Source organism: Etheostoma spectabile, chromosome 15 (assembly GCF_008692095.1).
Source record: "Etheostoma spectabile isolate EspeVRDwgs_2016 chromosome 15, UIUC_Espe_1.0, whole genome shotgun sequence".
NCBI classification, from domain to species: Eukaryota; Metazoa; Chordata; class Actinopteri; order Perciformes; family Percidae; genus Etheostoma; species Etheostoma spectabile.
In genome coordinates this window covers 24,230,252-24,256,494 of record NC_045747.1, presented here as the reverse complement: position 1 = coordinate 24,256,494, position 26,243 = coordinate 24,230,252, and the positions used below count along the sequence as shown (strand labels likewise).

At 43.5% G+C, this 26,243-nt stretch overlaps 1 protein-coding gene and 1 long non-coding RNA gene across 2 annotated transcripts; both read right to left on the bottom strand.

The window, feature by feature from the left end:
* Window positions 1-1,855: 1,855 nt before the first annotated feature.
* LOC116702844 (uncharacterized) lies at window positions 1,856-22,587 on the bottom strand. The gene is made up of 3 exons (XR_004335266.1): window positions 22,576-22,587; window positions 3,562-3,569; window positions 1,856-2,033 (listed from the first exon to the last, which is right to left on the bottom strand). It is a non-coding gene; the product is annotated as an uncharacterized LOC116702844 (long non-coding RNA).
* txn2 (thioredoxin 2) lies at window positions 9,723-21,925 on the bottom strand. Its single transcript, XM_032537328.1, has 4 exons — window positions 21,758-21,925; window positions 13,257-13,537; window positions 12,545-12,668; window positions 9,723-10,569 (listed from the first exon to the last, which is right to left on the bottom strand). Exons 2-4 carry the CDS (start codon window positions 13,535-13,537, stop codon window positions 10,453-10,455), a joined length of 522 nt encoding a protein of 173 aa, XP_032393219.1. The 5' UTR covers window positions 21,758-21,925; the 3' UTR covers window positions 9,723-10,452.
* Window positions 22,588-26,243: the final 3,656 nt, after the last annotated feature.

Here is a 26,243-nt window from a genome sequence, read left to right as displayed (position 1 = left end):
AGAAACACTCAAAACTAAAATGTCTGTTTAATAAAATTCAGATTAACACAGATAATCAATTGTAAAGATATTCGTGTAGTCTCGTCAAAGGAGAAAGCGGCTTCTGGAGCTCCAGCAACGAATGTTTTCTCAAAAGTCACATTTTGAATCTTTGAAGGTTTTAAAATAACTTCGACTTTGGGTCATTTCCCCTCAGCCGGTCCAGGTTCTTACTGCGCCGGCATCTCAACGGAGCAGAAGTTCTGTTCCTGGGGAAATATCACTTTCATTTCAAGATCAGTGACGCTGTTGTACACCAAATCCCAGGTCGCCGTCACGGAAGGCTTGTATCATGTGGAGGTGCCGACAGTTTCAATGTTATTACTTATATTCTATTTAAGGGTGGCTGTTTGACCTATTAATGCTTATCAATAAAGTATAATAGGGTAAATCCTGTATACTGCACACAATCATAGCTGTTATGTATCTTTGTAAGTTGCAAAAAATGGGCTTCCTCATAGCCATGTTGTAGTCCAAAACTTTGATCTTTACAGGTCCAAAATCTCGTGCCCGAAACCCAAATAGACACGTAAAGGATGTGTTGATGTCTTCCTCGTTCGGTCGTTCATGTTTATTGTCCCCATGGGGGAATTATGTTGCAACAGAAATCACATCAAGTGGTATTTAAAACAACATTACGACAGACAAGACAAGGAAGATAGGAAGTTTCTGATTGGCTTACCCTGGTATTCTCACCCTAATAATCCCCACTACCCATGCATAAACCTAACTGCATTGCCCATTCTAGCAGATCTGATTTAAGATCTAGTTGATGGGGGGGGGGGCAGCATGTGAATATGTTTGCAGCCAGTAGTCCATGAACCTGGGGGGCGTAGCTTCTGAAGGAGTTGGATGGGCTTGTATTTCAATGTTGTGGTTGAGTTCAAATATCAACAGTCTTTGCGCAGCATCCATTACTGCAGCTTTAAGAGATCTAACAAGATATGAGGTGCCTATCGCAGGTTGCCATCTCTCAAACAGGTAAGCCAAGATTTATGACCAGACATGTTGAACATACATGAGAACCGCTGCAGGTGATGAGCTAATTACCGTGAGGTAGGGAAACACCTGACAGTTGTTTTTATTGGCACTTCAAAAAGGCCTTCTCTTTCTTGACAGACATAAGCAATGAAAATGCAGAAATATAAACATTAACGTGTCTGTAGATGGAATCAAAGATGACGCGACCAGATATGTGGAGTATAATGTTTGAATTAGATGTAGAAAATAAGGACTAAAAAAGAAAGGATTTGGCGCAGCAGGAGAGAGAAAGAGTTGGCGGGACGGTGCAACGGAAAAGGGAGAGGATGAGTGAGATGATGGATGTTGGGATGAAAGTTCTGCGGAGCCGTTGTCAAAGTCTGCACAGAAGAATGGAAACTCACAACGTGGACCGGTTTTCTTCCCAGGGGACCCCGAACTTCCTGTTCCCGAGCCGCGTTAAGGCGCCGACACACCAACCCGATTATCGTCCGTCGGACAGTCTAACGAGGTCGGTGACTTGAGTCTGTTCGGTGTGGAACAACCCCCCCCCCCCATGCGTATTAAAGCGGCACAGACCTTCACAAACGTTTGAATCGCTGCTGAAGACGCACCTGTTTGCCCTCGTTAACCTGGATTCTGATGTTTTAAAGTGTTGTTGTTTGTCTCCCTGCGATGTATTTTGGTTGGAGTGATTTTTTACACTTGTTGTTTATGTATTTGACATCGACCCTGTTCAGCACTTTGGGCAACTGTTGTTGTTTTTAAATGTGCTATAGAAATGAAATTGAGATTGAGATTGACAGTGTGTTCGGTGCCGTCGTCACACGGGGGAGGCGTCGGCGTTCATTGTGGGCCGATTTGACGTGTTGAATCGGTGGGTGTGCAGGCGGAGAGCTAACCTGGAAAATGACGAGCGGGATGAGCGGGACTAACGCCTCTCAAAATCGGACGAAAATCCCCTAAACTGACCTTTGTCGATCTGAAATGAAGACACTCAGCAACTGCACGGCCTACGTTTGAATAGTTAGCCAAAAGTAATAAATAAATAAATAGACAAGTAATGAAGTTTGAATAGTTAGCCAAAAGTAATGTATAAATAGAGAAGATATTGCTAATATTAGCTAACAGATAAACACCTTGAATAGTTAACTAAAACTGATGGATAAATACTGTAGATAAGATATAAGGTTAGCTGATAAACAGATTAAATAGTCAGCAAAAAATAATGGCTCAATAGTTATAGCTAAATGATAAATAGTTTGAATAGTTAGCTAAAAGTAATGGATAAATAAACAAGATATCGCTAATATTAGCTGACAGATAAACAGTTTGAATAGTTAGTCAAAAGTAATGTATAAATAAACTAGATATCGCTAATATTAGCCAACAGATAAACAGTTTAGATAGTTTGCTAAAAGCAATGCTTGAATGTCTAGCTTCTGCCACGACAAATGCAAATTTTCCAAAAACCAACGTTGGCATTGACAGTACAAGAATATGGAAAAGATATTGCAACATTATCCACTTTTAATAGTGTTAAACAACACCCAGGAGTTAAAATGAGCCCATTTTGACCATGACTGGTGTTAATTAAGAGGTATGTGAGCTCACCTGGGAGGGCTAGCGTCATATGTCTGGAGAAAGACGTTAGATTGGCACCGCTTTAAAAGGAATTGCATAGGTATTCTTGACCTCTTCATGTTTTGTCTTCATCGGGAATAAGAACCACACGATGCTGCTCTGTGCGCCAGAGACAGGATGGAGACATTGTCTCCATAGGGGACGTCCATCCTACACAGCTACCCATTCAGCACGCCACACAAAGGCAACTGTAAAAGGGGCTCAGGGATGACTGGCATCCGCTGAAAAAGTGACATTTTCTGGTTAAAGTGTGATTTATGTTCACCATGTGTCACTATGTGAGGAACGTGTTCAGCGGCCGGGCTGCATGTACGTAGAGCGAAACATCGACACGGCCTGGAAAATTCAATAAATCTCTCACTCTCGGGGATGGATGGGAAATATCGGAAATTTCCGCGGAGAGGTCAAAGGTCAACCCCTGAGCGGGACCAGATGCAGAGCAGTGGATTGGAGAAGGGGTCTGAAGAGCAGGAGTAAATAAGAGAGGGAGAGGGAACTTAAAATAAACTATTTTTTTTTTGTTGCAAATTTCAAAATAACAGACAGTTGTAATGAAAACCATCGTGCTGACAAAAATGAACACGACTCACACAACAATGGCATGAGACCCAAAACAAAACACAAGTGGGCAGAGGCAGAAATGGAGGGTTGAAACGCAGGCATGAATTACCAAATATGGACACTTCTGACCTCACTATCTCCCTCCCTCTCTCTGCCTCCCGCTCTCCTTTTCACTGTGACCTAGTCTCTCTCTCTTTCTCCCTCAGCCGGTTGTAATAGCACCAGGGTGTGTCCGTAATTTAGGGTGTGTGTCAAGCTATTATATCATTCAGTCAGAAAGAAAAAGGACCCATTCAGTGACAGCATGTTGAAAGGGTGGCATGTTAACTCACTGACCAATCTGGCTATGTAATTATTTGTGTGAATTCATGTGTGTAGGCATTCACGCTTCACTGTCTCGGTGAGAATGTGTGTGTCTGTGCCTCCATGCGTGAAACACGCATATATAAATCCAGCAGCTTTAGGTACGTGTCACATTTAAGACCAGGTACACGAAGAATAATTAGGAGCATGATCCTGCTTTTAAGAGACGGCAGACCGCGTGGCCGGGGGGGGGGGTCAGTTGGTCGAGCAGGCGCATGTTTACTTAGAGGTTTATACCTCGATGCAGAGGTCCGGGGTTCGAGTCCGACCTGTGACGATATCCTGCATGTCTTCCCCATTCCTCACCTAGCTGTCCTGTCCATTAAAGGGCGGAAAAGCCCCAAAAAACACCTTTAAAAAGACCGGTTTCGTTTTGTCTGTTCTTCTTCGTCTCGCCACGTTTTTCCAGCACGTCCATCCTCCTCCTTTCCTTACTAATCAGTACACAGGAAGCACTGATAAGATGTTGACTCACAAAAAAAAAAAAATCAGGAATGTGGTGTAAAAGGGAAAACAAGCAACGCTCTTCCTTCTTTTGTTGAGATGCGTAGGCTCATATATAACCTACATGGATTTGACAGCATCGCCAATGCGGTCAATAAGGAATATTTGAGGATTTGTGAGCCATGTGTGTGTGTTGCATGGGAGAAAGGTGGAGGGACATAAACAGCAACAGAGGCTGCTTTGTCTGTCTCCGCTTGGTATTTGTCTGGATCAGACCGGAGAGCTAACAAGGTTCGAGGCCGGCATGTGTTTAAAATATAAATAAAGCTTTGTGTTTACTATAAGCACAGAATGCTCTGGATGTTGTTGTTACAGCAGAGGCAACGCTCTCCCACACACAGGAGTTCAATACACAGTCGTAAATCGCACACACACACACACACACACACGCACACGCACACGCACACGCACACGCACACGCACGCACCCACACAGCAAAAAAACATTCAAACCACTGATTTCATTGCAAAAACACTGCAAAATAATACGGATTTCAGGGTCTGAGAAAGGCAAATTTGGACAGAGTCAGTAGAAGAAATGTGCAACTCTGCCTCTCTCGGCCCGTTCGTTTGTTCAGCAGCAGCCGCTGGCTTGGCTTCCTTGTCTTTTTTTTTGCCATATATGGTCACAAGAGTGGTTGAATGAGAGAGAGAGACGGCACAGGAGAGAGGATGGAGGTGTGGTCTATTGTTTCGGGGGCGGAAGAGGTGTAGGGTTACGCATTTACGTGCTGTTCTTGGACCTTTGGAGCTTGTCGTCATCTATTCAGTCACCTCTCTCTCCTCTGTTGGACGGCAGACAAAGACGATGAGCAATCAAACATAGGGGTGTGTGTGTGTGTGTGTGTATGCGTGCACGTATATGTGTGTGTGTGTGGGGGGGGGGGGGGGAGGAGGATGCAGTGTGTTTCATGAGTGTGAATCCTGAGGCCTAGAGTCGAGTCACTGGCTATTTAGAAGCAGAGAAAAGAAGTCAAGAGGGCAACAAGTGGTTAAAAATGGCAGATCATTAACAAAAGATGCAGTCATGCAGTCCCAGGTTATCTCCAGACTATTCAGGAATGTCTCTCAACAATTTGTACATGTGGATCACCTGCATTTATCTAATGCCAGTGGAATTTCCCTTTATTCAAAAAGAGAAAAAAAAACAACCTCTGCCTCTCTGCTGGCCACTGAGCAGCTCTGCATGAAGACATGGTCTGCGATGATCTAATCCAAGCCAGGACCCACTAAAAGTGCAGATGGAACATGTCAGATGATGTGCTCCTTAATAAGCAGTCTGAAGGCCCTGGGCACGAATCTGTCAGCTGTGGGCTCTGTAATGACACGCCGGGACGGGAAGGCAGGAAAGGGTTGGGAATGTTTTTTAGGTTGGCGAGTCGTGAGAGACGATGGGTTGATGAAATGATGAATGCAGGGACTCTCTGGAAGCAGGTGTTCTCCTGTCTCCTTCAGACTCACTGGCGGGTTTTTTTGCCCCCAACATTTCCTTCCGGGCAGCGTAGCAATGGTTATTGTTGTCACTGCCCAATGTGAGTCTGGTGCATGCTCAGATGTACGACATAACGTGTCATACTGAAATTTGTGAAATCCATGAATAAAAAAAAAAAAATTTTCTCATTACAAACAATAACAGATAATGGACATCATTTGAGAAACGTAGCTATCTATGATTGTTTGATTGCTAACGTTAGCTAAGCTAGCAGTCATTTCAAAAACGGTTTAGCTATCTATGATTGTTTGGTTGCTAACGTTAGCTCAGAACACCATTCAACTGACAGCCTTTGTTGTGTTTGATGCTAGCTTGTAGCTAAGCTAGCAGTCATTTCAAAATCGGTTTAGCTTTCTATGATTGTTTGGTTGCTAACGTTAGCTCAGAACACCATTCAACTGACAGCCTTTGTTGTGTTTGATGCTAACTTGTAGCTAAGCTAGCAGTGAACCAAATTCGTTAAGTAGGTCCATTTTTACTGTGTTGACATTACAGAAGTCTCTCGTTAGCATCTCGTATGCTACTTGTTGCAAAGTGACGCATGCGCGACTCAAATCTGGACTTGACTCACCATTGGGCAGGGACAATTTAGGGTTAGGGTCAGCTGCCTGGAAGGCGATGTTGGGGGCAAAAAACACCATCGAGCACCTCATTTCCCCGAGTGCTTCTAATACTAGTAATATAATAAACTTTTTTTTTTTTTTTTAATATTGCACCTTTTCATTAAAACGAAAACACACATTATAACCGGGGGCTCTGGGGATCCTCCCACAGAAAAACCTTAATTTAAAGTCCTGCTGGACCCTGACGATCTTCGACCTTCATCGACCTATAACCTCCTTTCTCTCCTTCTTTATAACCCTGCTCTGTACTGAAAATGGCTGACATCTGAGGCTGCATGCTTGTTTTGGAGGTTGCTATGGTTGCAAATTATAAAAACAAGCAATCACAAGTAGTAAATAGGTGTGTTATCACTGGACACTTTGAATAATTAACAGTGGGAAAGCAGAGCAATGCAACAGCAAGGAAATGTCGTCCAGCTGGGAGGAGGCCTCGGGAAGATTCAGGACTAGGTGGAGGGACGTCCTGCTGGGAGGAGGCCTCTGGAAGATTCAGGACTAGGTGGAGGGACGTCCTGCTGGGAGGAGACCTCGGGAAGACCCAGGACTAGGTGGAGGGACGTCCAGCTGGGAGGAGACCTCGGGAAGACCCAGGACTAGGTGGAGGGACGTCCAGCTGGGAGGAGACCTCGGGGAAGACCCAGGACTAGGTGGAGGGACGTCCAGCTGGGAGGAGGGCTCGGGGAAGACCCAGGACTAGGTGGAGGGACGTCCTGCTGGGAGGAGGCCTCGGGAAGATTCAGGACTAGGTGGAGGGACGTCCAGCTGGGAGGAGGCCTCAGGAAGATTCAGGACTAGGTGGAGGGACGTCCAGCTGGGAGGAGCCTCAGGAAGATCAGGACTAGGTGGAGGGACGTCCAGCTGGGAGAGGCCTCGGGAAGATTCAGGACTAGGTGGAGGGACATCCTGCTGGGAGGAGGCCTCGGAAGATTCAGGACTAGGTGGAGGGACGTCCGCTGGGAGGAGACTCGGGAAGACCCAGGACTAGGTGGAGGGACGTCCTGCTGGGAGGAGGCCTCTGGAAGATTCAGGACTAGGTGGAGGGACGTCCTGCGGGGAGGAGGCCTCGGGAAGATTCAGGACTAGGTGGAGGGACGTCCAGCTGGGAGGAGGCCTCGGGAAGATTCAGGACTAGGTGGAGGGACTCCTGCTGGAGGAGGCCTCGGGAAGATTCAGGACTAGGTGGAGGGATGTCCTGCAGGGAGGAGGCCTTGGAAGAACAGGACTAGGTGGAGGGGTCCAGCTGGGAGGAGGCCTCGGCGAAGACCCAGGACTAGGTGGGGACGTCCAGCTGGGAGGAGGCCTCGGCGAAGACCCAGGACTAGGTGGAGGGACGTCCAGCTGGGAGGAGCCTCAGGGAAGACCCAGGACTAGGTGGAGGACGTCCACTGGGAGGAGGCCTCAGGGAAGACCCAGGACTAGGTGTAATCTATGTAATCTAGAAGCAGCTCTGAGGGGGGGGGGGCGTCTGAGACCCTCTGATGAGAGGGCTGTGACAGCGTGAGAAACAACGCCAAAGGCACCTGGCCAAGACGCCGTGTTTTACGCAATGGGCGTGAAAATCTGTTGCTAAAAGGACCCAAAGTGCACTTTTAGAAATCTCCCTCCCTGCCAGCGTGCAGTTTAAAAATCAAATATGTTGTTTTCAATGGAGAAGGAAAAAAAAAAGGTAGTTTTTACCTAGACATTTCATAAGAATACATTTTAACGGTGTAATCCCGTGGTCCTTATGCTGAAGGTTATCATATCGTCAGAATCTCATACCGGCCCATGTCTGGATACAGCTGATGGATTGTGGGTAAATTGGGCTTCAGTTGTGCTAGCCATGCTGCTGTGAAGACATGCTGTTGGGCTAAAGAACAGTTAGTATTATGTCATAATCCGGGTTATCATCGATATATCTAGCAACATGAAACAGGGAAGAAGATGTTGTTTTTGTAACTATGAAAATGGTGAAAATTGTTGATCAGTCACTGTGTTTACATGCACATAATATTCCGTTTTTTGCACTTATTCTGAAAAAACAACAACAATATTCTGACTAAGCTGTTCACACGGTTAATGAAAGGAAAAATGAGGACTTGTTTGAGGGTGTGGAAACCGTAAACCTGCATTAAAAACCTCCGACTGAGACACATACTCCGAACACTGCCTCGAAAACCAGAACAATACCAGAATATCCCACGTTTTATGATAAAATGCTATATTCGGAGTATACAAACCGAACAATATGTTTACATATATATTATATATATATATATATTATATATTTTAAACATGTTGTTTACATGACCTGAATTCAATTCGGAATATTGTCATATTCTCAATAATAGTGGATTTTTGATGTGCGTGTGAACGTCCTCCGGGTTTTCCAAAATCCGAACATGATGTCCTCAAATGTCTCATTGTGTCCACAGTTCAAATATATTCACAGTACTGTCCAAGAAAAGATGGAATCAGAGCTGCTTTTTATTATTTATTTTATTTTTTTACTCAAACCGATTAAATTTGATTATCAAAATAGTTGATTACCATAACCCTCGTGTTGTCTTCCTGTCAAAATTGAAAATCAACACTTTTGTGTGTTTTTTGGGGGCAACATGGGGACAACATGGGGGCAACATGAGGACAACATGAAGACAACATGAAGACTACATGAGGACGACATGAGGACGACATGGGGGCGACATGAGGGCGACATGAAGACAACATGAGGGCAACATGAGGACAACATGAAGACAACATGAAGACAACATGAGGACAACATGAAGACAACATGAGGACGACATGAGGACGACATGAGGACGACATGAGGACGACATGAGGACGACATGAGGACGACATGAGGGCGACATGGGGGCGACATGAGGACAACATGAAGACAACATGAGGACGACATGAGGACGACATGAGGACGACATGAAGACAACATGAGGACGACATGAGGACGACATGAGGACGACATGGGGGCGACATGGGGGCGACATGGGGGCGACATGGGGGCAACATGGGGACAACACAAGGACAACATGAGGACAACACAAGGACAACATGATGGCAACACGAGGACAACATGAAGACAACATGAGGACAACATGAGGACAACATGAGGGCAACATGAGGACAACATGAGGGCAACATGAGGACAACATGAGGACAACATGAGGGCAACATGAAGACAACATGAGGACAACATGAGGACAACATGAAGACAACATGAGGGCAACATGAGGACAACATGAGGACAACATGAGGACAACATGAGGACAACACGAAGACAACATGAGGGTTAATGGCTGATAACTAACCGATTAGTCTGTGCAGCTCTGATCCAAACACTATTTTATCCTCTTCTTAAAAACCTCACATCCACAGGGGAAATCGTTAGTATTTTCCCTGTGTTGGTTGTTTTTAACTATTATATTGCATCAGTATCATTAGGGACAATAAAGCTCTGATCCATGGGTTGTTTTTCCTTCTTCCAACCACAGACAAAAAAACACAATTCATTCCCAGAACTTCTTTTGACACCTTTATTACTTCCCTTGGTCATGTTTCTGGTACATAGAGTTGGTTTGAGTAATAAAACTAAAATCAAACTCACATTTGTGATTCCCCCTTGACTTAAGTTTCACAGTCAGGACCCAGAGACACACACACACAAGCATCTTCCTCTCTCACATTATTAGGCATCCTGGTGTAAAATAACCATGTGTGGCTTTGTGATGTTGGAGAACACGTCGCCATCGTGTGGACAAAAGCAGGAACTACAGCTAACTGTCACAAAACCCCTTTCACTGTAGTCAGCTTTTAACTTAAATCCTCCTCACGGCTAAAACTAGAACTGTTCATCCCTCGTGTAATACAGTATATAAGTGCAGCACAGCGGCGTGTTTTCACTCCTACAGACTTTTACAGGAAAAAGTAACGTGCACACCGGCCCGGCTGCTCTTGTAAATGAGCCGTCACATTATTAAAGAGAAACAGAACCGCTTCAAAAATGGAGCATGAACTAAAAAAGGGTTACGGGAAGCACACACCCATCTCTAGACAATAAAACCCAAACAAACACAAAGAGACAAAGACAGAAGCGACAATGCCGAGCTGGAGCGGTGTGTCGAGGGATGGGTGTGAGCAGCTGGGATGGTGGCAGCTGTTGCTAAAGTGGCTCAAGATGGCCGCCAATAATCATAGGAAACAGCACAGTAACGGTGGGCGACTGGCAGGGCGGTGGGGGGGGGGTGGCGGTTTATTTTTCGATGATCTTGCTGACAAACGAGTCCAGCTCTTCGTCGTCTTTGATCCCCACAAAATGGTCGACGATGTCACCTCCCCGGATGGCGATTACCGTGGGAACGGCGGACACCTGCGAACAGACCACGTAGACGCTGTAAATCTAATAAGGACTAGGCATGGTGACTGAGAGCTGGAGACCAAGTGTGTGTGTGTGTGTGTGTGTGTGTGTGTGTGTGTATCTATTTGTTAAGGTATGAGTGTGACCAGGCATGAGTGTAGTTTAGGATTGCGGAGTAGAGGTACACTGTTACTAATAGGGTGGTATTCTGATTGGATATGACATTACCACAATAGTTGGTATATGTATTACGTCTTGATGGAAATAAAATAAAACAAGGAAGGGGGGGGAAAGACAAACCTTATAGGTCTGGGGCCCTACTCAGAGTTGGGTTGCCCCCCGGGGAATCCTCCGGGGTAACAGAGTGTCTAAGACTAATGAGAGCACCTTAACCCTGGCGGGTGTTGCTGCAGACCGGGTGAGGATGTAGACAGGAAGGGTAGTTGGGGGGACATGTCCTCTGGGACATCTGCGGCCCCCAAAAACCCCACCTGAGTCGCCTGCTGGTGCTTTGCAAAACTCGGTGTCCACGCTGCCCCTTGGTTAAGGAGACACGACGCCGTTTAAATTTTGGTTTAAAATCTAATTCTGCTACGTTCACCCTCGTGTCCACGCTGCTCCGGCGTGGCCGGCCTCTCAATCGGAGACATTGGAGACGCTGCCCGCCCCCGTTCTGGTTAGAAAGCTCCGGGGTTTTCTCTGTAGTCTGGACGGACACAAACGGAGACATTTGGAGACGAGGCGCACGTCCGTCCGTCTCATCGCCCGGTAGCTCCCAGACCTTTCAGTAACGGCTCCCCTCCTCGTCCTCGCTCCAACATGATGATCCCTGCTCTTACTTGTTCTTTCTCTAAAGTATTTCCTGTGTTTTTAACTTCTACATCCATGATATTTAACGTCAGACCATCCGCTTCCTGTTTACACCGGCACGCACGTGCCCAGTGTGTGTGAACTGGTCATGTGATCCGTGATGTCAGACGTGTCCATGTGGTTTTTTTTTGTCTCAAAACGCCGCTTGAACATGAAAACGCAGCCTCATAAGAATGTGACTTAACAACATGCAATGACATCAAATACTGGGACTGCAAATATTAATTTTAATATCTAATTTTAATTTCCCTTCAGCAAAGTTTTATCAAAATTGAATCAACAAGTTAAGACGCGTCTTTTTAAAGTGGCGTTTGGTACCTAGTAATGTGATTTGTGACATTTATATTGATTTTATTTATTTTTTTAATCTTTTTCTTACTTTTCTCATTCATTCTTGTATCTTTGTCAGTGGTGTGTTGTTTTAAATCTGTGGTTTTATCTGTTGTGAAGCCCTTTGGTCGATGTAAGATATTATATATTATATATATATAATATAAATAAAATACATATAAATAAAATACATTTACATTTATTTAACAGGAAAAGTTACATGGTGCAACAATAAGGGTTGCCCGATGTCAATGTTGGGAAATTAAATATTAAATACAACCCACTTGGCCCGTTGTGCCAAAAAAAAATTATAAAAAAAATTAAGTAATCACATAAAAAAATTATAAATAAATAATAAAAAATATAAATATAGTACGTAAATATAAAACGTATAATAAAAATGATCATTTTTTCCCCTGATCGTTATATTATAAAGTAAATATTTGTTCTCCCCTGCTCACATCGAGAATGCTTGTTGGATGATTTTTTTTTTGGGGGGGGGGGGGATCTTTTAAACACCAGGGTCCAGTGTGAACTCAAACTCATCGACGGCCCTGTCCATGATGCGTTTTACACAGTACATTGTGAATAAAGATCAAATATATAAGAATTTACTTAGGTCTTTGTCAATATTTGATAACCACTAATTCAAAAAACTTATTCGTAACGTGGCCGGTAAAAACTGACTTCAGGCAAGTTGGGTTTTTTTTTTTGTTTTTTTTAACCCTGATAGGCATTATTTACAAACCCCAAAACATAGGATTGTAAATTCACCGCGTGGTCTCACCCCGTATTCAATAGCCAGGTCCGTGTGATCGTCTATGTCGACCTTCGCCATGGCGACGCGGCCTTTCTGTTTTGCGACGGCCTTCTCCAACCTCGGCCCGAGGATCTTGCAGGGACCACACCACCTAAAAAAACAACAACAACAACAACACACAATCGGAACATGTTCTTCATTCTTAGTCGCTTTCTAAGAGGTAGAGGGTTCTGTACGGTCACGTGTCCTTCCTTCATGTCCTAACGTGTGTTACGTTGATTTCCTGTCAATTGTAGAATGGTTCCTCCATTACACGTTCCCCCTCTGCAACAATACAGTGTAATCTATTACATTCACAGACGAGGGGTTGACTCCTGAAGAGACACGTGTAGAGTGCGACATATGGAGGGGGGGGAGGGGGGGGGCATGCTAGAAACTCTGCAGGGTGCCCAAACTTTTGCAGACGCCATTTTTTTAATTTTCTGTTATTTTCAAAGTGTAAATGATGGAAATAAAATCGAACTCTTTGTGACATATTAAACGAATGTCTAATCTGTCACTTGATGCCTTTTGGAGATTTTTCCATCTTTTCTTGGCATCTTTATGCACATTAATACACATTTTTACCTGCGGGGTGCCCAAACTTTCGAACCCCACTGTATATAGTCCGTCTGTCAGTCCAGTACTGTCAGACAGTACTACCATTCCCCCCCCCCCCCCCCCCTCCCGCGGCACTCACTGTGCATGGAAGTCGACGAGCACGGGCAGTTCATTCTTGATGACCCGGTCTGTGAAGTCCTCGTGGTCCTGGACGTTGAAGGAGACCTCGCGGCGGGAGGCGTGAGGGAGGGAGCGAGCCAGAGTGCGGGGGGGAGAGAGGAAGGAGACCCGCGTCGGGGCGGTCTGCAGCGAGGTGGAAAACGAAGAAGAAGAAGAAGAGGAGGTGGCGGACGCTGGGAGGCAGCGGACATCTTTGGCAGAGAGAGTCCAAAGTCTACGTACCAGCAGCCTGTGAGCCATCTGCGAGGAAGACGTGAGAGAAGAACCGAAGACGAATGTTGATTAAATTGAATTCTTAGAGACTAGAGCTGCAACTACCGATTATTTTAATGGTGAATTAATCTCATCGAATGACTTGCCGTTGACTTTGAATGCATGTGGTACAGGATGTAGGGTTGGTGACTCACTAATTAATCATCTTATGTACGCAGATGACCTGGTCATCTTTAGCCCATGTAGTGCTGGTCTCCAACAGGGAGTGTGCACACAGTACGGAGCTGATTTTGATATAAAATACGATGCTAAACCGTAGAGCCTGACCGATATGTCTGCATGGTTTTACTTCAGTTAGTCGAACAGCTGGTTTGATTTGCATTGAGAGATGATTTTATGGAAAGTTCCCTCATGCCTATCTCTGTGTATGGTGAAGGGTATGTGATGATGATGATGATGATGATATGTGTGTGTGTGTGTGGTGTGTGTGTGTGTGTGTGGCTATGTTAATTCCAAAGGCCAAGGAACCTTCATCCCGGTGCACAGTTTCCTGCATCCATGAAATAACTGGCCTTTAAAAATAGAAATCTGCCTGCCTGTATGGGAATTTAACACAGGGGTGTCTATACCCATAACCCGCTGTGTTTTACGGAAGATTTATTTATTTATTTACAGTATTATTAACAGTATTAATTCACAAAGAAAATGAGTTGGATTTTCCTTCTTTTTTTTAAATTAAAGCATTAAGATCAATTTCCAAAAGATGTTTTTTTTATTCCTCTTTTTAAATTAACTTTCGAATGGGGGTGTATCCATTCTCAGCCACTGTGTGTATGATGGTATGTATGTATTATGTAGGGTATGTATGTATGTATGTATGTATAAAATGTATGTATATAACCACAGTCTATGGCAGCACCACCGGTCAGCGTTATTACTAGGGTTAACACATTACGGTGTTTGGGTTTTAACGGGTTTTTAAGTTAACTGGTGATAGATGCAGATTGGTGTGGCGTGGTCTCTCAGGACCCATTCCCGACTAACCAGGAAATAACATTATTATCCGCTTTCCTTCTATTTCACATTTTTTTGTCGGTGTCTTGTGAAACTTTAACGATAAAACGGTTTGCGGAGTAGAAATTCCGCCCCGCAGACATTTATGCAAACCTTGTCGTTGTCGTACGAAATTCAACCGTTGTCTGGCGACTGTGCCCTTTACTGCACGTCACGGGACACCCCGATCGACCTTGTGACTATAACACTTCACCGTAAAGCATGTTTCTGAAATGTAAGAAAAACTGGTGTATTTATGGGCCTGCTTTTTGGAATAAAAAATGTGTCGATGTATGTTAGCGGGGGACGTTTCTGTTATCTGTTATTTATTTGACCCTATCATCGTAATGGGATTTTGTATATACTGACCTCAGAAAACTCAACTTTAGATATCACTCATAGCATGTATGTAACATTTAAAGGGCATTGTGAAGTTTTGGATTTTTAATTAGCCTACACTATATCTGAATGTTTTAGTAATTATGGATATCTAAACTTAAGTAACTATTAAAAATTGGATTGTACATATCTGAAATTGCTTGTTTCCTAACTAATGTTGCAGCTATTCAGACATTCATAAGATGTCTTTCACAACCAAAACCTGGATCGAACTTCCGGCACCTCAAGTCAATTCTAAAATATGGACGACATCCAGAGCAATAGAAATGCGTTCCCCTCCGACCCACTGTGCTATATGCAATATTCGTTGCAATACGCAAGAGGTGTCATTCGTATCTGGATGAAGGAGTAGGCATACTGCACATTAAGGAACGTGGTTGTAATCCTGCAGTTTAACATAACCCATCGTAACCTACATAAATATAATTACCTCTATATATTAAATGCCTCTGCATCACAACTTAATCTGAGCGGATGCACATGTTGCCACATCTGCATTCAGCTGGGTGTAAACCTCATGTAGCTTATGTTTTACTTACAGGCTGTATTGAAATGTAACAGATATTAATACACGTAATCCATAGTAGGCTTACTGTTATTGAATTAACTTGTGATGCCGTTGCAAGAATGAAGACCACAACGTAGGTGGCTGTATTGATGCCTGTTTGAAATATTGCTAACGTCAATAAATCGTTAAAATGTTCATGCTGTCATTAATATTTGTGTCATAATTGTGTTTAAAGTGTTGGTAATGACGTTTATTTAAACCTTCTGAGTGTTTGTTGTGTTTGTTGACTCTGCGGCTGGAACACAAATAAAGACCGCTGAAATAAGCAGAACAGCGCTCAGTGCGCTCCGATTAACTTGTGTCAAAACACAGAACTACCGTTGGTCGTAGGCTCATATCGATTCATTTACCCCTAATACCAATATTTACCACGGGCAACACAACAGCTGTGGTGTAGAAAATAAACCAAAATTTTCCCCACACGTTAACATGGTGAAACCAATTCAACTCAATATGCAATGCAAGATCTAGGTCGTGTTATGGGAAAATAATTGACTAAATGGGTGACTTGAGGAAAGAACACTTTGCTGCTCCCTTGTACTCTGTCTCTTCAGCTGTTCCTACGAAAGTTGAGCAATTTTAAATGGTTTGGTTCATGTGACAATACTTTAAATTTTGGAAACTTGGAATTAATTAAAAGCAAAAAATAAAGCGTAATGAAAAACAATTTGTCCTAGACAGTACTATATCACAGTAGAAAGTCTTAAGATTAATCTGTACACAATTTCATCCCAATGAAACACAAGTGTAATTGATTTTGCACTAAGTGGATGCACAGGTGTAGCAACTAATCAGGGGTGAGGGATACAGTATAAAGATCAGTGCTGCATGTCAGTATTTTGTGGGTTTTTGAGTAGGTTGGTTGGATAGACGAAAGTGAGCGAAAAATAAGTTGTGAAGAGAGTGATAGTGTGTGACTGAGTGCTTATTGTAAGAGTGGTTGTTATAGTTGGGATAGGGGTTTGTGATAGTTTTGGGGTGCTAGTGGAGGTTTAAATTTAAGTTTTGTGTGTGTGTGTGAGAAGGCTTTGGGATTTTAAGTGTGTTGTGTTTGTATCTGTGTATTGTCTGTATTTGCTTGTTTGTGTGTTAGTGACCCGTTTAGGGTGAGCAGAAGGTAGGTCGACAGGTGGAGATAGTTATACAGGTGGAGGTAGGGCAGACAGGTGGAGGGAGGTCGACAGGTGGGGGTAGGTCAAGAGAGGTAGGTCAGACGGTGGAGGTAGGTTAGAGAGGTAGGTCAGACAGGTGGAGGTAGGTCAGACAGGTGGGGGTAGGTTAGAGAGGTAGGTCAGACAGGTGGAGGTAGATCACAAAGTGGATCCAAAATTGTACAAGAGGTGCGGATCTCAAACTCCATAACAAGTATCCAAGGATTAACCAGCAAAGGGGAAATATTCATCAAAGAAGAGCTGAAACTTTCCGGATAAAGGGTGAGGAAACATGCATTATGCACTGCAGAATTCAGTAATCGGTTATACTACAAATTTCCAAATAAATCTAATGACATTTTAAAAACCAGATGGAGACCTGTACTAAAATCTGCAGGCGAAAAAGGAAACCCGAAAACAGCACCTGGCCAAAGTAGTACTTACTGCAGAAGAGGCAAATTCCATTTTTGAAGAGTTTCACTGTAGCAAATTGGTGGACACTGTGGAACCGGGGAAACCACACAGTGCCATAATCCATCGCTATTATTGGCCTGGAATGGAGCAGGACATTCGCAAGTGGGTAAGGTTGGTATCCTTAAATGTTTTTGGGGAATAGCCTACACACGTATCAACTGTTCGGTGTATTTTAAAAATAATTATTAGTGATAAAATAGTTAATATCCCTATGCATTCCTGTCAGAGAACGGAGACTGTACTGTGTCTTATATTGCAAGTGTACAAGGCCTGTTTTGTGGATGTAAACCCCAAACAAATGTTGTCAATCATCATTCTTAAATGTGTGTATTTTAGGTTGGTCAGTGTCATCAAATGCCAATGAGGGGGAAATATAAAGAAAGGCCCAATACAATCCAATAGAGGTAAAGGAAAGACGACAACCCCAATTTTGAAATATTATTTGTATAATTTGTCATTTTTGTTTTTTATTTTATAATTTTTGTCAGGTTTTGCAGCCTCTGGAAATTTTTGGGATGGATCTGGTGGGGAAAATTCACTAACAGACGTGGTAATCGTACATATGTGTCCATGGTTGATTATTTTACCAAATGGGCAGAAGCCTACCCACCAAAGCAAAACTGCAGCGAGGTGTCAAATTGTATTGTTGATTTCTTTTACAAAATTTGTGCAAACCCTCTAGACTGCTAACAGATCGGGCTCAGAGTTTTGCCAAAGGGACAATAACGATGCTTTGTGTCCCCCTTTGGTAATTACACTTGGTGCTGTGCTAACTTCATGTCCCGTCTAAATAATCCTTTTCAAGGTCAACTATGGGTTGTGTCCGAAGCTGGGGATCAAACGAGCCTCGCTCCCCTTACCATCCACAGACTAACGGCCTTGTGGAAAATTTATGGCACAATTCAGAGGTTTTCCCTTTTTTCTTTCATATCTGAATGCATTTGTGCTGTCATTAAACAATGTTTTTTTTAAGGTTCCCAGTAGAGCATCTTTTTAATTTAACCTAATTCTCTTCTACCTTCTCAGGGCCTGTATTTGAATTCGGTCCCTGAACAATGGGGGCGACCCCCCAAGATTGGGACCATATTGCAGGGCCCCAATGTTTGCACTGAGGACAAAAAACAGCTCACTACCAAATTCGTCCAACTTTTGATGTTGGGAGGGAGGCCAGGTACCCCTCAGAGGTGGTTGAAGACTATGAAGTAAGATTCCCTAAAGTTTCCCCTTTTTAAACCAAATCTAGTATCTACGCTATATATCTATCCTCTATTTTCTGTTATTTGTTGGCAGATCAACATGACAAAGTCAACAGACTGCTCTGTAGGGGGGAGACCTCAAAGGGATACCACCTGGGCTCTGCATATAGGGAAATGAAACCTAATGTAAAAAAGCCAAGACCGGGTTGTAAAAGGAAAAGGAGAGGGACAGGATGACTTTTTTAAGAAGGGTGATTTTGTTTTATTAAAAATGTCAAACAGGGGCTAAGGAAAGGGGCAAACAAAGTGCAAACATGCTGGGTCCCCCTTTCCCAAAAAGTCAAACTTCAAGGAAAGATTGTTGACCTCATGGCGGTCAAGGGAAGAAGAAAGGTTGCATAACTTGACCTTTTAGCCCCTTATGTCCTCCCAGAGGAAACGGATCCCAGCTAAATTGTCCTAAATTGAAACTTCTGACTGTGGCTGGCCCAGCGCAACATACACTTCCGGAAGCTCCAGAAAATTCAGAAATGTGTGAGTAAACCTCCACAGAGTACACCCTAAATGATAGATTTCGGAAGTAAGTGACTGTCAATCTGCTTTTACAGTAATCAGAGACCTATGGGCAGGAGGTCGCAAAGAGACCTTGTGGTCAAAGGCTGGGCCATACAAGGTATATTCAGAAAATTTAATGGACTTGGCCCCAGGAAAGCAGTTGGAGTCAGAGGTACTTTGTTGTTTTCTGATTAATCTCTTTTTGGAGTAAAACGTGGATCACAGGTCAGTCACTCTTATAGGTTGTGAATGCATACCTATGCATTGTGGGCCGTAAAACTGGGGCAACCATCATCGACGCATACACGATGACTGAGGTCTGGCAGGGCTCCCAAAAACGTTTTCGAAGGGTAAGTAGGATCTTTTATCTCCAGTATAATCAATATTTGAAATGGAGATGTGTGTGTGTGTGTATAAATGTTTTGCTTCTTAGGTTGACCTTCTGAAACACAATGTGGCTGCTGGAGCAGTTTGCCACCAGGGACATTGGACACTCGTTGTAAGCTATCTTAAATGTTAACCAATTCAGATACACCCTGACATCAGCTGGTGTACAAGGGGTTGATATAATTTGTAACCAAATTTTCACAGATTATGTATCTAAAGGAGAAGAAGTGTTTGTACCTGGACCCATTTGGTGCTACGCAAAAACAAATGGATCATTGCAGGGATGTGACAAGGTTGGTAAAGTACCAGCTTTAATAATCAAGTCTTCACTTTCAATAATATTGAGGGAGGAACAAAGCACTTGTGGTTGTTTTACCTAGGCTAACATTAACTTGTCCCAGTGTAGTAATTTTAACGTTCAACTCATCTTGGATTGAAAAGATCTTATACAGCTTAAGTTAAAACTGGAAAACTAACCATTCCATTTATTTATGTAGAGCCCTGGTCCGGAAACATTATCCGGCTATCGGAAAATGGACATGTTCCACAGTGGCCCATCCCAAACAGCAGGATGCAACATCATGTGGAGTGTTTGTGTGCAAGGTAAAAATGTGAATATCTAATGTGGCCATGAATCATCAAAGTCAGCATTATTATACTTAACGTTCTTTTTAGCTTGCAGAGCTGATCTTAAAAGGTCACCCTCCACAGTACCCTGTGGACCAGGAGGGTGTTGCGAAGTTAAGACTTCAAATGGCAATGTCCTTGTTGAATGACACAGGTATGGAGTACTCTACCAGGTATACTTAAATGTGTCTTTAAAGTTACACTACATGATTGCCTGTATCACATTTTAAAAGACTTGTCCGAGCTGTGTCGGGCTTGTGGGGAGGAGAGCTCAGGGGCTGACACTGATGTGGGTAGTAGCATATTTTAGCTGCAGACTAACGCTTGACTGGAAAACTGGGATCCACTATGTTTAGATTACCTTTAAATCACCGGGTGAACTCTCAGAGTAACAAAGTTATTGAACATTTAGTGTTTCTCTTTCAGATTGAGTGCACCGCCTGCACTAAATGGTACCACAGTGTGTGTGTTGGCCATCCCTCCACACAGGGAGACTATGTTTGCAAGGGCTGTATAATTTAATTTATTGCAAGTATTAATTTAATTTTAGCACGTGATGTATAAAAATACAGAAAATAACAATATGTTTTATTTAAATTGATAATATCATGAGGGCCCTAATAATAAAATGGAATGTAAAAAAGGGTATGGTGTAATAAGCAAATGCTTCAACTTCAACTTTTTTTGATCAGTATTAACAAGTTATGATGACACTGCATGAAGTGACTGCATGATGTGTATTTGTGATTTATTGAAATAAACTAAAGGAAACCAAATTGTGTTTCCTCAAGTCACAGCATTGAGTCAATGTATTTCCTATAACACGACCTAGATCTTGCATTGCATATTGAGTTTGAATTGGTGCACCATGTTAACGTGTGGAAACTTTGGTTTTATTTTCTACACCACAGCTGTTGTGTTGCCCGTGTTAAATATTAGGTATTTAGGTGTAAATGAATCGATATGAGCCTACGACCAACGGTAGTTCTTGTTTTGACACAAGTTAATCGGAGCGCACTGAGCGCTGTTCTGCTTATTTCAGCGGTCTTCATTTGTGTTCCAGCCGCAGAGTCAACAAACACAACAAACACTCAGAAGGTTTAAATAAACGTCATTACCAACACTTTAAACACAATTATGACACAAATATTAATGACAGCATGAACATTTTAACGATTTATTGACGTTAGCAATATTTCAAACAGGCATCAATACAGCCACCTACATGATCATTCCTGCGGAGTTCCCATGGCACGCCTACACCACATCTGCCTCTATCACCAGTTAACTTAAAAACCAGTTAAACCGAAACACCGGCCGTCTCTGTCCTATCAGCCATGTTGCTCTGCTGTTATCAAACACACAACTCAACATGTACACACAACTCAACACGTACACACAACTCAACACGTACACACAACTCAACATGTACACACAACTCAACACGTACACACAACTCAACACGTACACACAACTCAACATGTACACACAACGCAACATGTACACACAACGCAACACGTACACACAACGCAACACGTACACACAACTCAACATGTACACACAACTCAACATGTACACACAACCGAGCTTAACACATCCCACATTCGCAAATATTTCCGAAATAACAACCCGGTGTATTTAGGGTATCTTATGTTTGCGTAATTAACCCCCGTTACGCGTGACTTTGCCCTCTTCGTCCTCCTACCCCCCCCCCCCAAACCTCCCCCGCCGTCACACACAGACACACACTCACCCCGGACAGTTTCACAACACAACCCCCAAATGTCAAGCCCAGCACAGACGGATTAAAACAATACCACCCACTCCCCGTGTTTACCTTGCTGCTTAGCTAGCGTTAGCTAGCGTTGATCTTGGCCTTGGCGGACCACCAAAGTACTTCCGCTTTGGTGCAGCAGCTAAAAGGGTCCGGGCAGCTCTTTATCGCCCCTCGCTATCACTGCGGCCAGGAGGCGAATTTCGCTTTTACGAGGATAGCGAAGGAATGTCCCGCCCTACTTTGCCTTCCTCTGCTTCTGATTGGCTTACCTTGGTGTTCTTAGCCTCCACCCCAGAGCAGTTAACCAACCAACGAAGGCAACGACTACTAGCCAATCAGAGGCAGAGCAGGGCGGGACATTCGAAAAATTCGCTTTACAGGCCCAACCAGAATGGAGAGATGAGATTGAATCGAGTGTGAATCGATTTTTTTGCACACAACTATTACAATATTTTTTTCACACCCCTTTGTATAAACTATTCAACAACCAGTATGAAAAGAATAGTAATTCATTCATAAAATGTAGATTTATAATAACTGAATTTCTATTTTGGGAACTGCGTTGCAACACAATATCATTTTTGCAGTTGCAAGACAGCCTGTTATATGACATATATATACATGTAATATATATATATATATATATATATAACCTGAATTAAAAAAACATGGGTTTTGCATTTTTGTAATCAATATATAATTGTGTGTGGACCCACTTTTCTTCTGTAAATAAATACCATCCCCAGGTCGCTGCTCACGATTACTTTATAATTTATGGCGATGGCTTGTCGTCAATAGACGGAGCCTTTCATGTCCAAGAGGGCAGCAGGATGAAAGAGAGAGAGACAAAGGTGAGTGGGTTGTTTGGGAAAAGAGACGGAGATGATCAGTGAAGCCAGACTCACAAAGACTAGACCACCAACTGGACAAAGAGGAACCATCAGACGGGGAAAATATGTCATTTCCAGAGAGGATTACAGAAGCATGAAGTCACTGTTGATGAAGACGAGGAGGACAGAGGAAAAGCTTTAATTCTTTGAGTCCTTTCCACTAAAGAGGCAGTTGTCATGACAACCACGAGCATCCTTTTTGTCAGGATAAAGAGTCAGACTCCCGCTGTGTTATGGCTACTCCATCGCAACATGGCATCGGGACTTCGCATTAACGTACACGCCAACTTTCTCAAGGCAAGTGGAGTGTTATCTGTTTGCTTTTGAGCTATCCGCCTTTATGTCCATGTTGTATGCAACGGACGTACATATACACGCCACTTGCTGTGTGGCGGGAACGGGGTTGGGTTTAGGAAAAGAAGAACGGGGTTGGGTTTAGGAAAAGAAGAACGGGGTTGGGTTTAGGAAAAGAAGAACGGGGTTGGGTTTAGGAAAAGAAGAACGGGGTTGGGTTTAGGAAAAGAAGAACGGGGTTGGGTTTAGGAAAAGAAGAACGGGTTGGTTTAGGAAAAGAAGAACAGGGTTAGGTTTAGGAAAAGAAGAACAGGTTTGGGTTTAGGAAAAGAAGAACGGGGCTGGGTTTAGGAAAAGAAGAACAGGGTTGGGTTTATTAAAAGAAGAACGGGGTTGGGTTTAGGAAAAGAAGAACAGGGTTTGGTTTAGAAAAAGAAGAACGGGGTTGGGTTTAGGAAAAGAAGAACGGGGTTGGGTTTAGGAAAAGAAGAACGGGGTTGGGTTTAGGAAAAGAAGAACAGGGCTGGGTTTAGGAAAAGAAGAACGGGTCTGGGTTAGGAAAGAAGAATGGTCTGGGTTTAGGAAAGAAGAACGGGCTTGGTTTAGGAAAAGAAGAACAGGGTTGGTTTGGAAAAGAAGAACAGGGTTAGTTTAGGAAAAGAAGAACAGGTTTGGGTTAGGAAAAGAAGAACGGGGCTGGGTTTAGGAAAAGAAAACGGGTTGGGTTATTAAAGAAGAACGGGTTGGGTTTATTAAAAGAAGAACAGGTTGGTTTATTAAAAGAGAACAGTTGTGGTTTAGGAAAGAAGAACAGGGTTTGGTTTAGAAAAAGAAGAACGGGGTTGGGTTTAGGAAAAGAAGAAACAGGGTTGGGTTTAGGAAAGAAGAACGGGTTGGGTTTAGGAAAAGAAGAACGGGTTGGGTTTAGGAAAAAAGAACGGGGTTGGGTTTATAAAAGAAGAACGGGGCTGGTTTTATTAAAAGAAGAACGGGGTTGGGTTTATGAAAAGAAGAACGGGGTTGGGTTTAGGAGAAGGAGACAGGGTTGGGTTTAGGAAAAGAAGAACAGGGCTGGGTTTAGGAGAAGGAGAACGGGGTTGGGTTTAGGAGAAGGAGAACGGGGTTGGGTTATTGAAAGAAGAACGGGGTTGGGTTTTAAAAGAAGAACGGGGTTGGGTTTATTAAAAGAAGAACGGGTTGGGTTTATTAAAAGAAGAACGGGTTGGGTTTAGGAGAAGGAGACAGGGTTGGGTTTATTGAAAGAAGAACGGGTTGGTTTATTAAAGAAGACGGGGTTGGGTTATTAAAGAAGAACGGGGTTGGGTTTATTAAAAGAAGAACGGGTTGGGTTTTAGGAGAAGGAGAACAGGGTTGGGTTTAGTAGAAAGAAGAACAGGGCTGGGTTTATTAAAAGAAGAACGGGGTGGGTTTATGAAAAGAAGAACGGGGTTGGGTTTAGGAGAAGGAGACAGGGTTGGGTTTAGGAAAAGAAACAGGGCTGGTTTATTAAAAGAAGAACGGGTGGGTTTAGGAAAGAAGAACGGGTTGGGTTTATTAAAAGAAGAACGTGGTTGGGTTTAGGAAAAGAGAACGGGTTGGGTTTAGGAAAAGAAGAACAGGTTGGGTTTAGGAAAGAAGAACGGGGTTGGTTTATTAAAGAAGAACGGGGCTGGTTTATTAAAAGAAACGGTTGGGTTTGTAGAAAGAAGAACGGGTTTGGTTTAGGCAGAAGGAGACAGGGTTTGGGTTAGGAAAAGAAGAACAGGGCTGGGTTTAGGAGAAGGAGAACGGGGTTGGGTTTAGGAGAGAGAACGGGTTGGGTTTAGGAAAAGAAGAACAGGCTGGGTTTAGGAAAAGAAGAACGGGGTTGGGTTTATTAAAAGAAGAACGGGGTTGGGTTTATTAAAAGAAGAACGGGGTTGGGTTTATTAAAAGAAGAACGGGGTTGGGTTTAGGAGAAGGAGAACAGGGTTGGGTTTAGGAAAAGAAGAACAGGGCTGGGTTTATTAAAAGAAGAACGGGGTTGGGTTTATGAAAAGAAGAACGGGGTTGGGTTTAGGAGAAGGAGACAGGGTTGGGTTTAGGAAAAGAAGAACAGGGCTGGGTTTATTAAAAGAAGAACGGGGTTGGGTTTATTAAAAGAAGAACAGGGTTGGGTTTAGGAAAAGAAGAACAGGGTTGGGTTTAGGAGAAGGAGAACGGGGTTGGGTTTATTAAAAGAAGAACGGGGTTGGGTTTATGAAAAGAAGAACGGGGTTGGGTTTAGGAAAAGAAGAACGGGGTTGGGTTTATTAAAAGAAGAACGGGGTTGGGTTTAGGAGAAGGAGAACAGGGCTGGGTTTATTAAAAGAAGAACGGGGTTGGGTTTATGAAAAGAAGAACGGGGTTGGGTTTAGGAAAAGAAGAACGGGGTTGGGTTTATTAAAAGAAGAACGGGGTTGGGTTTATTAAAAGAAGAACGGGGTTGGGTTTAGGAGAAGGAGACGGGGTTGGGTTTATTAAAAGAAGAACGGGGTTGGGTTTATTAAAAGAAACGGGTTGGGTTTAGGAGAAGGAGACGGGGTTGGGTTTAGGAAAAGAAGAACGGGGTTGGGTTTATGAAAAGAAGAACGGGGTTGGGTTTATGAAAAGAAGAACGGGGTTGGGTTTAGGAGAAGAAGAACGGGGTTGGGTTTAGGAGAAGGAGACGGGGTTGGGTTTAGGAAAAGAAGAAAGCGACAGTTAAGTTTGGGAAACGTGACACGCGGGACAAGGAAACGCCACAATCCCGTGTCTCCTGGGTGAAAGTCCTGTGTTTGTCCCATCCACCCCCCCGACCAACCTCCCTATGTGGATTTTTGCCCTTTCAAGCTACTCACTACGGCGTAAATTCACACGCAATCGTAATGTGAGTCAACGGAGGCCAAGCAGCGTTGATATACACGCTGTAAAGCGAGTACGCTTCTTGATCACATTGCAAAAACTACCTCCATTCGGGAAAGTTAAGCCATAAAGAAGTTTTCTCTTATAAAGTCAGTGAGAGTCAGTTTGGACTGTTTTTTGAACACTTGTTGAACAGTATGCATAAAAACACTGAGAGGGAAGTTGGAATTTCAAGAACATCTTTCGCCCTCCGACCTCCTCCGCTGCTGTTTCGCAGCATCGAGCCGCCTGCGCTCTCTGCCGGTTCGCCCCCCCACCGACGACTCCGCTCTATATTTTGCAGATCCAGAGCGGTTCTGCCTGTGAACGCACACCCCATCGAAGCTTCGGACACACACACCTTTACAGACATACGGACAGCCAAGCATGCTCGTACAATTATGTCTCCACTCGGGTGCGACGAGGCAGTTTCAGGAGATGTGCAGTGCTCCGCTGGGTTG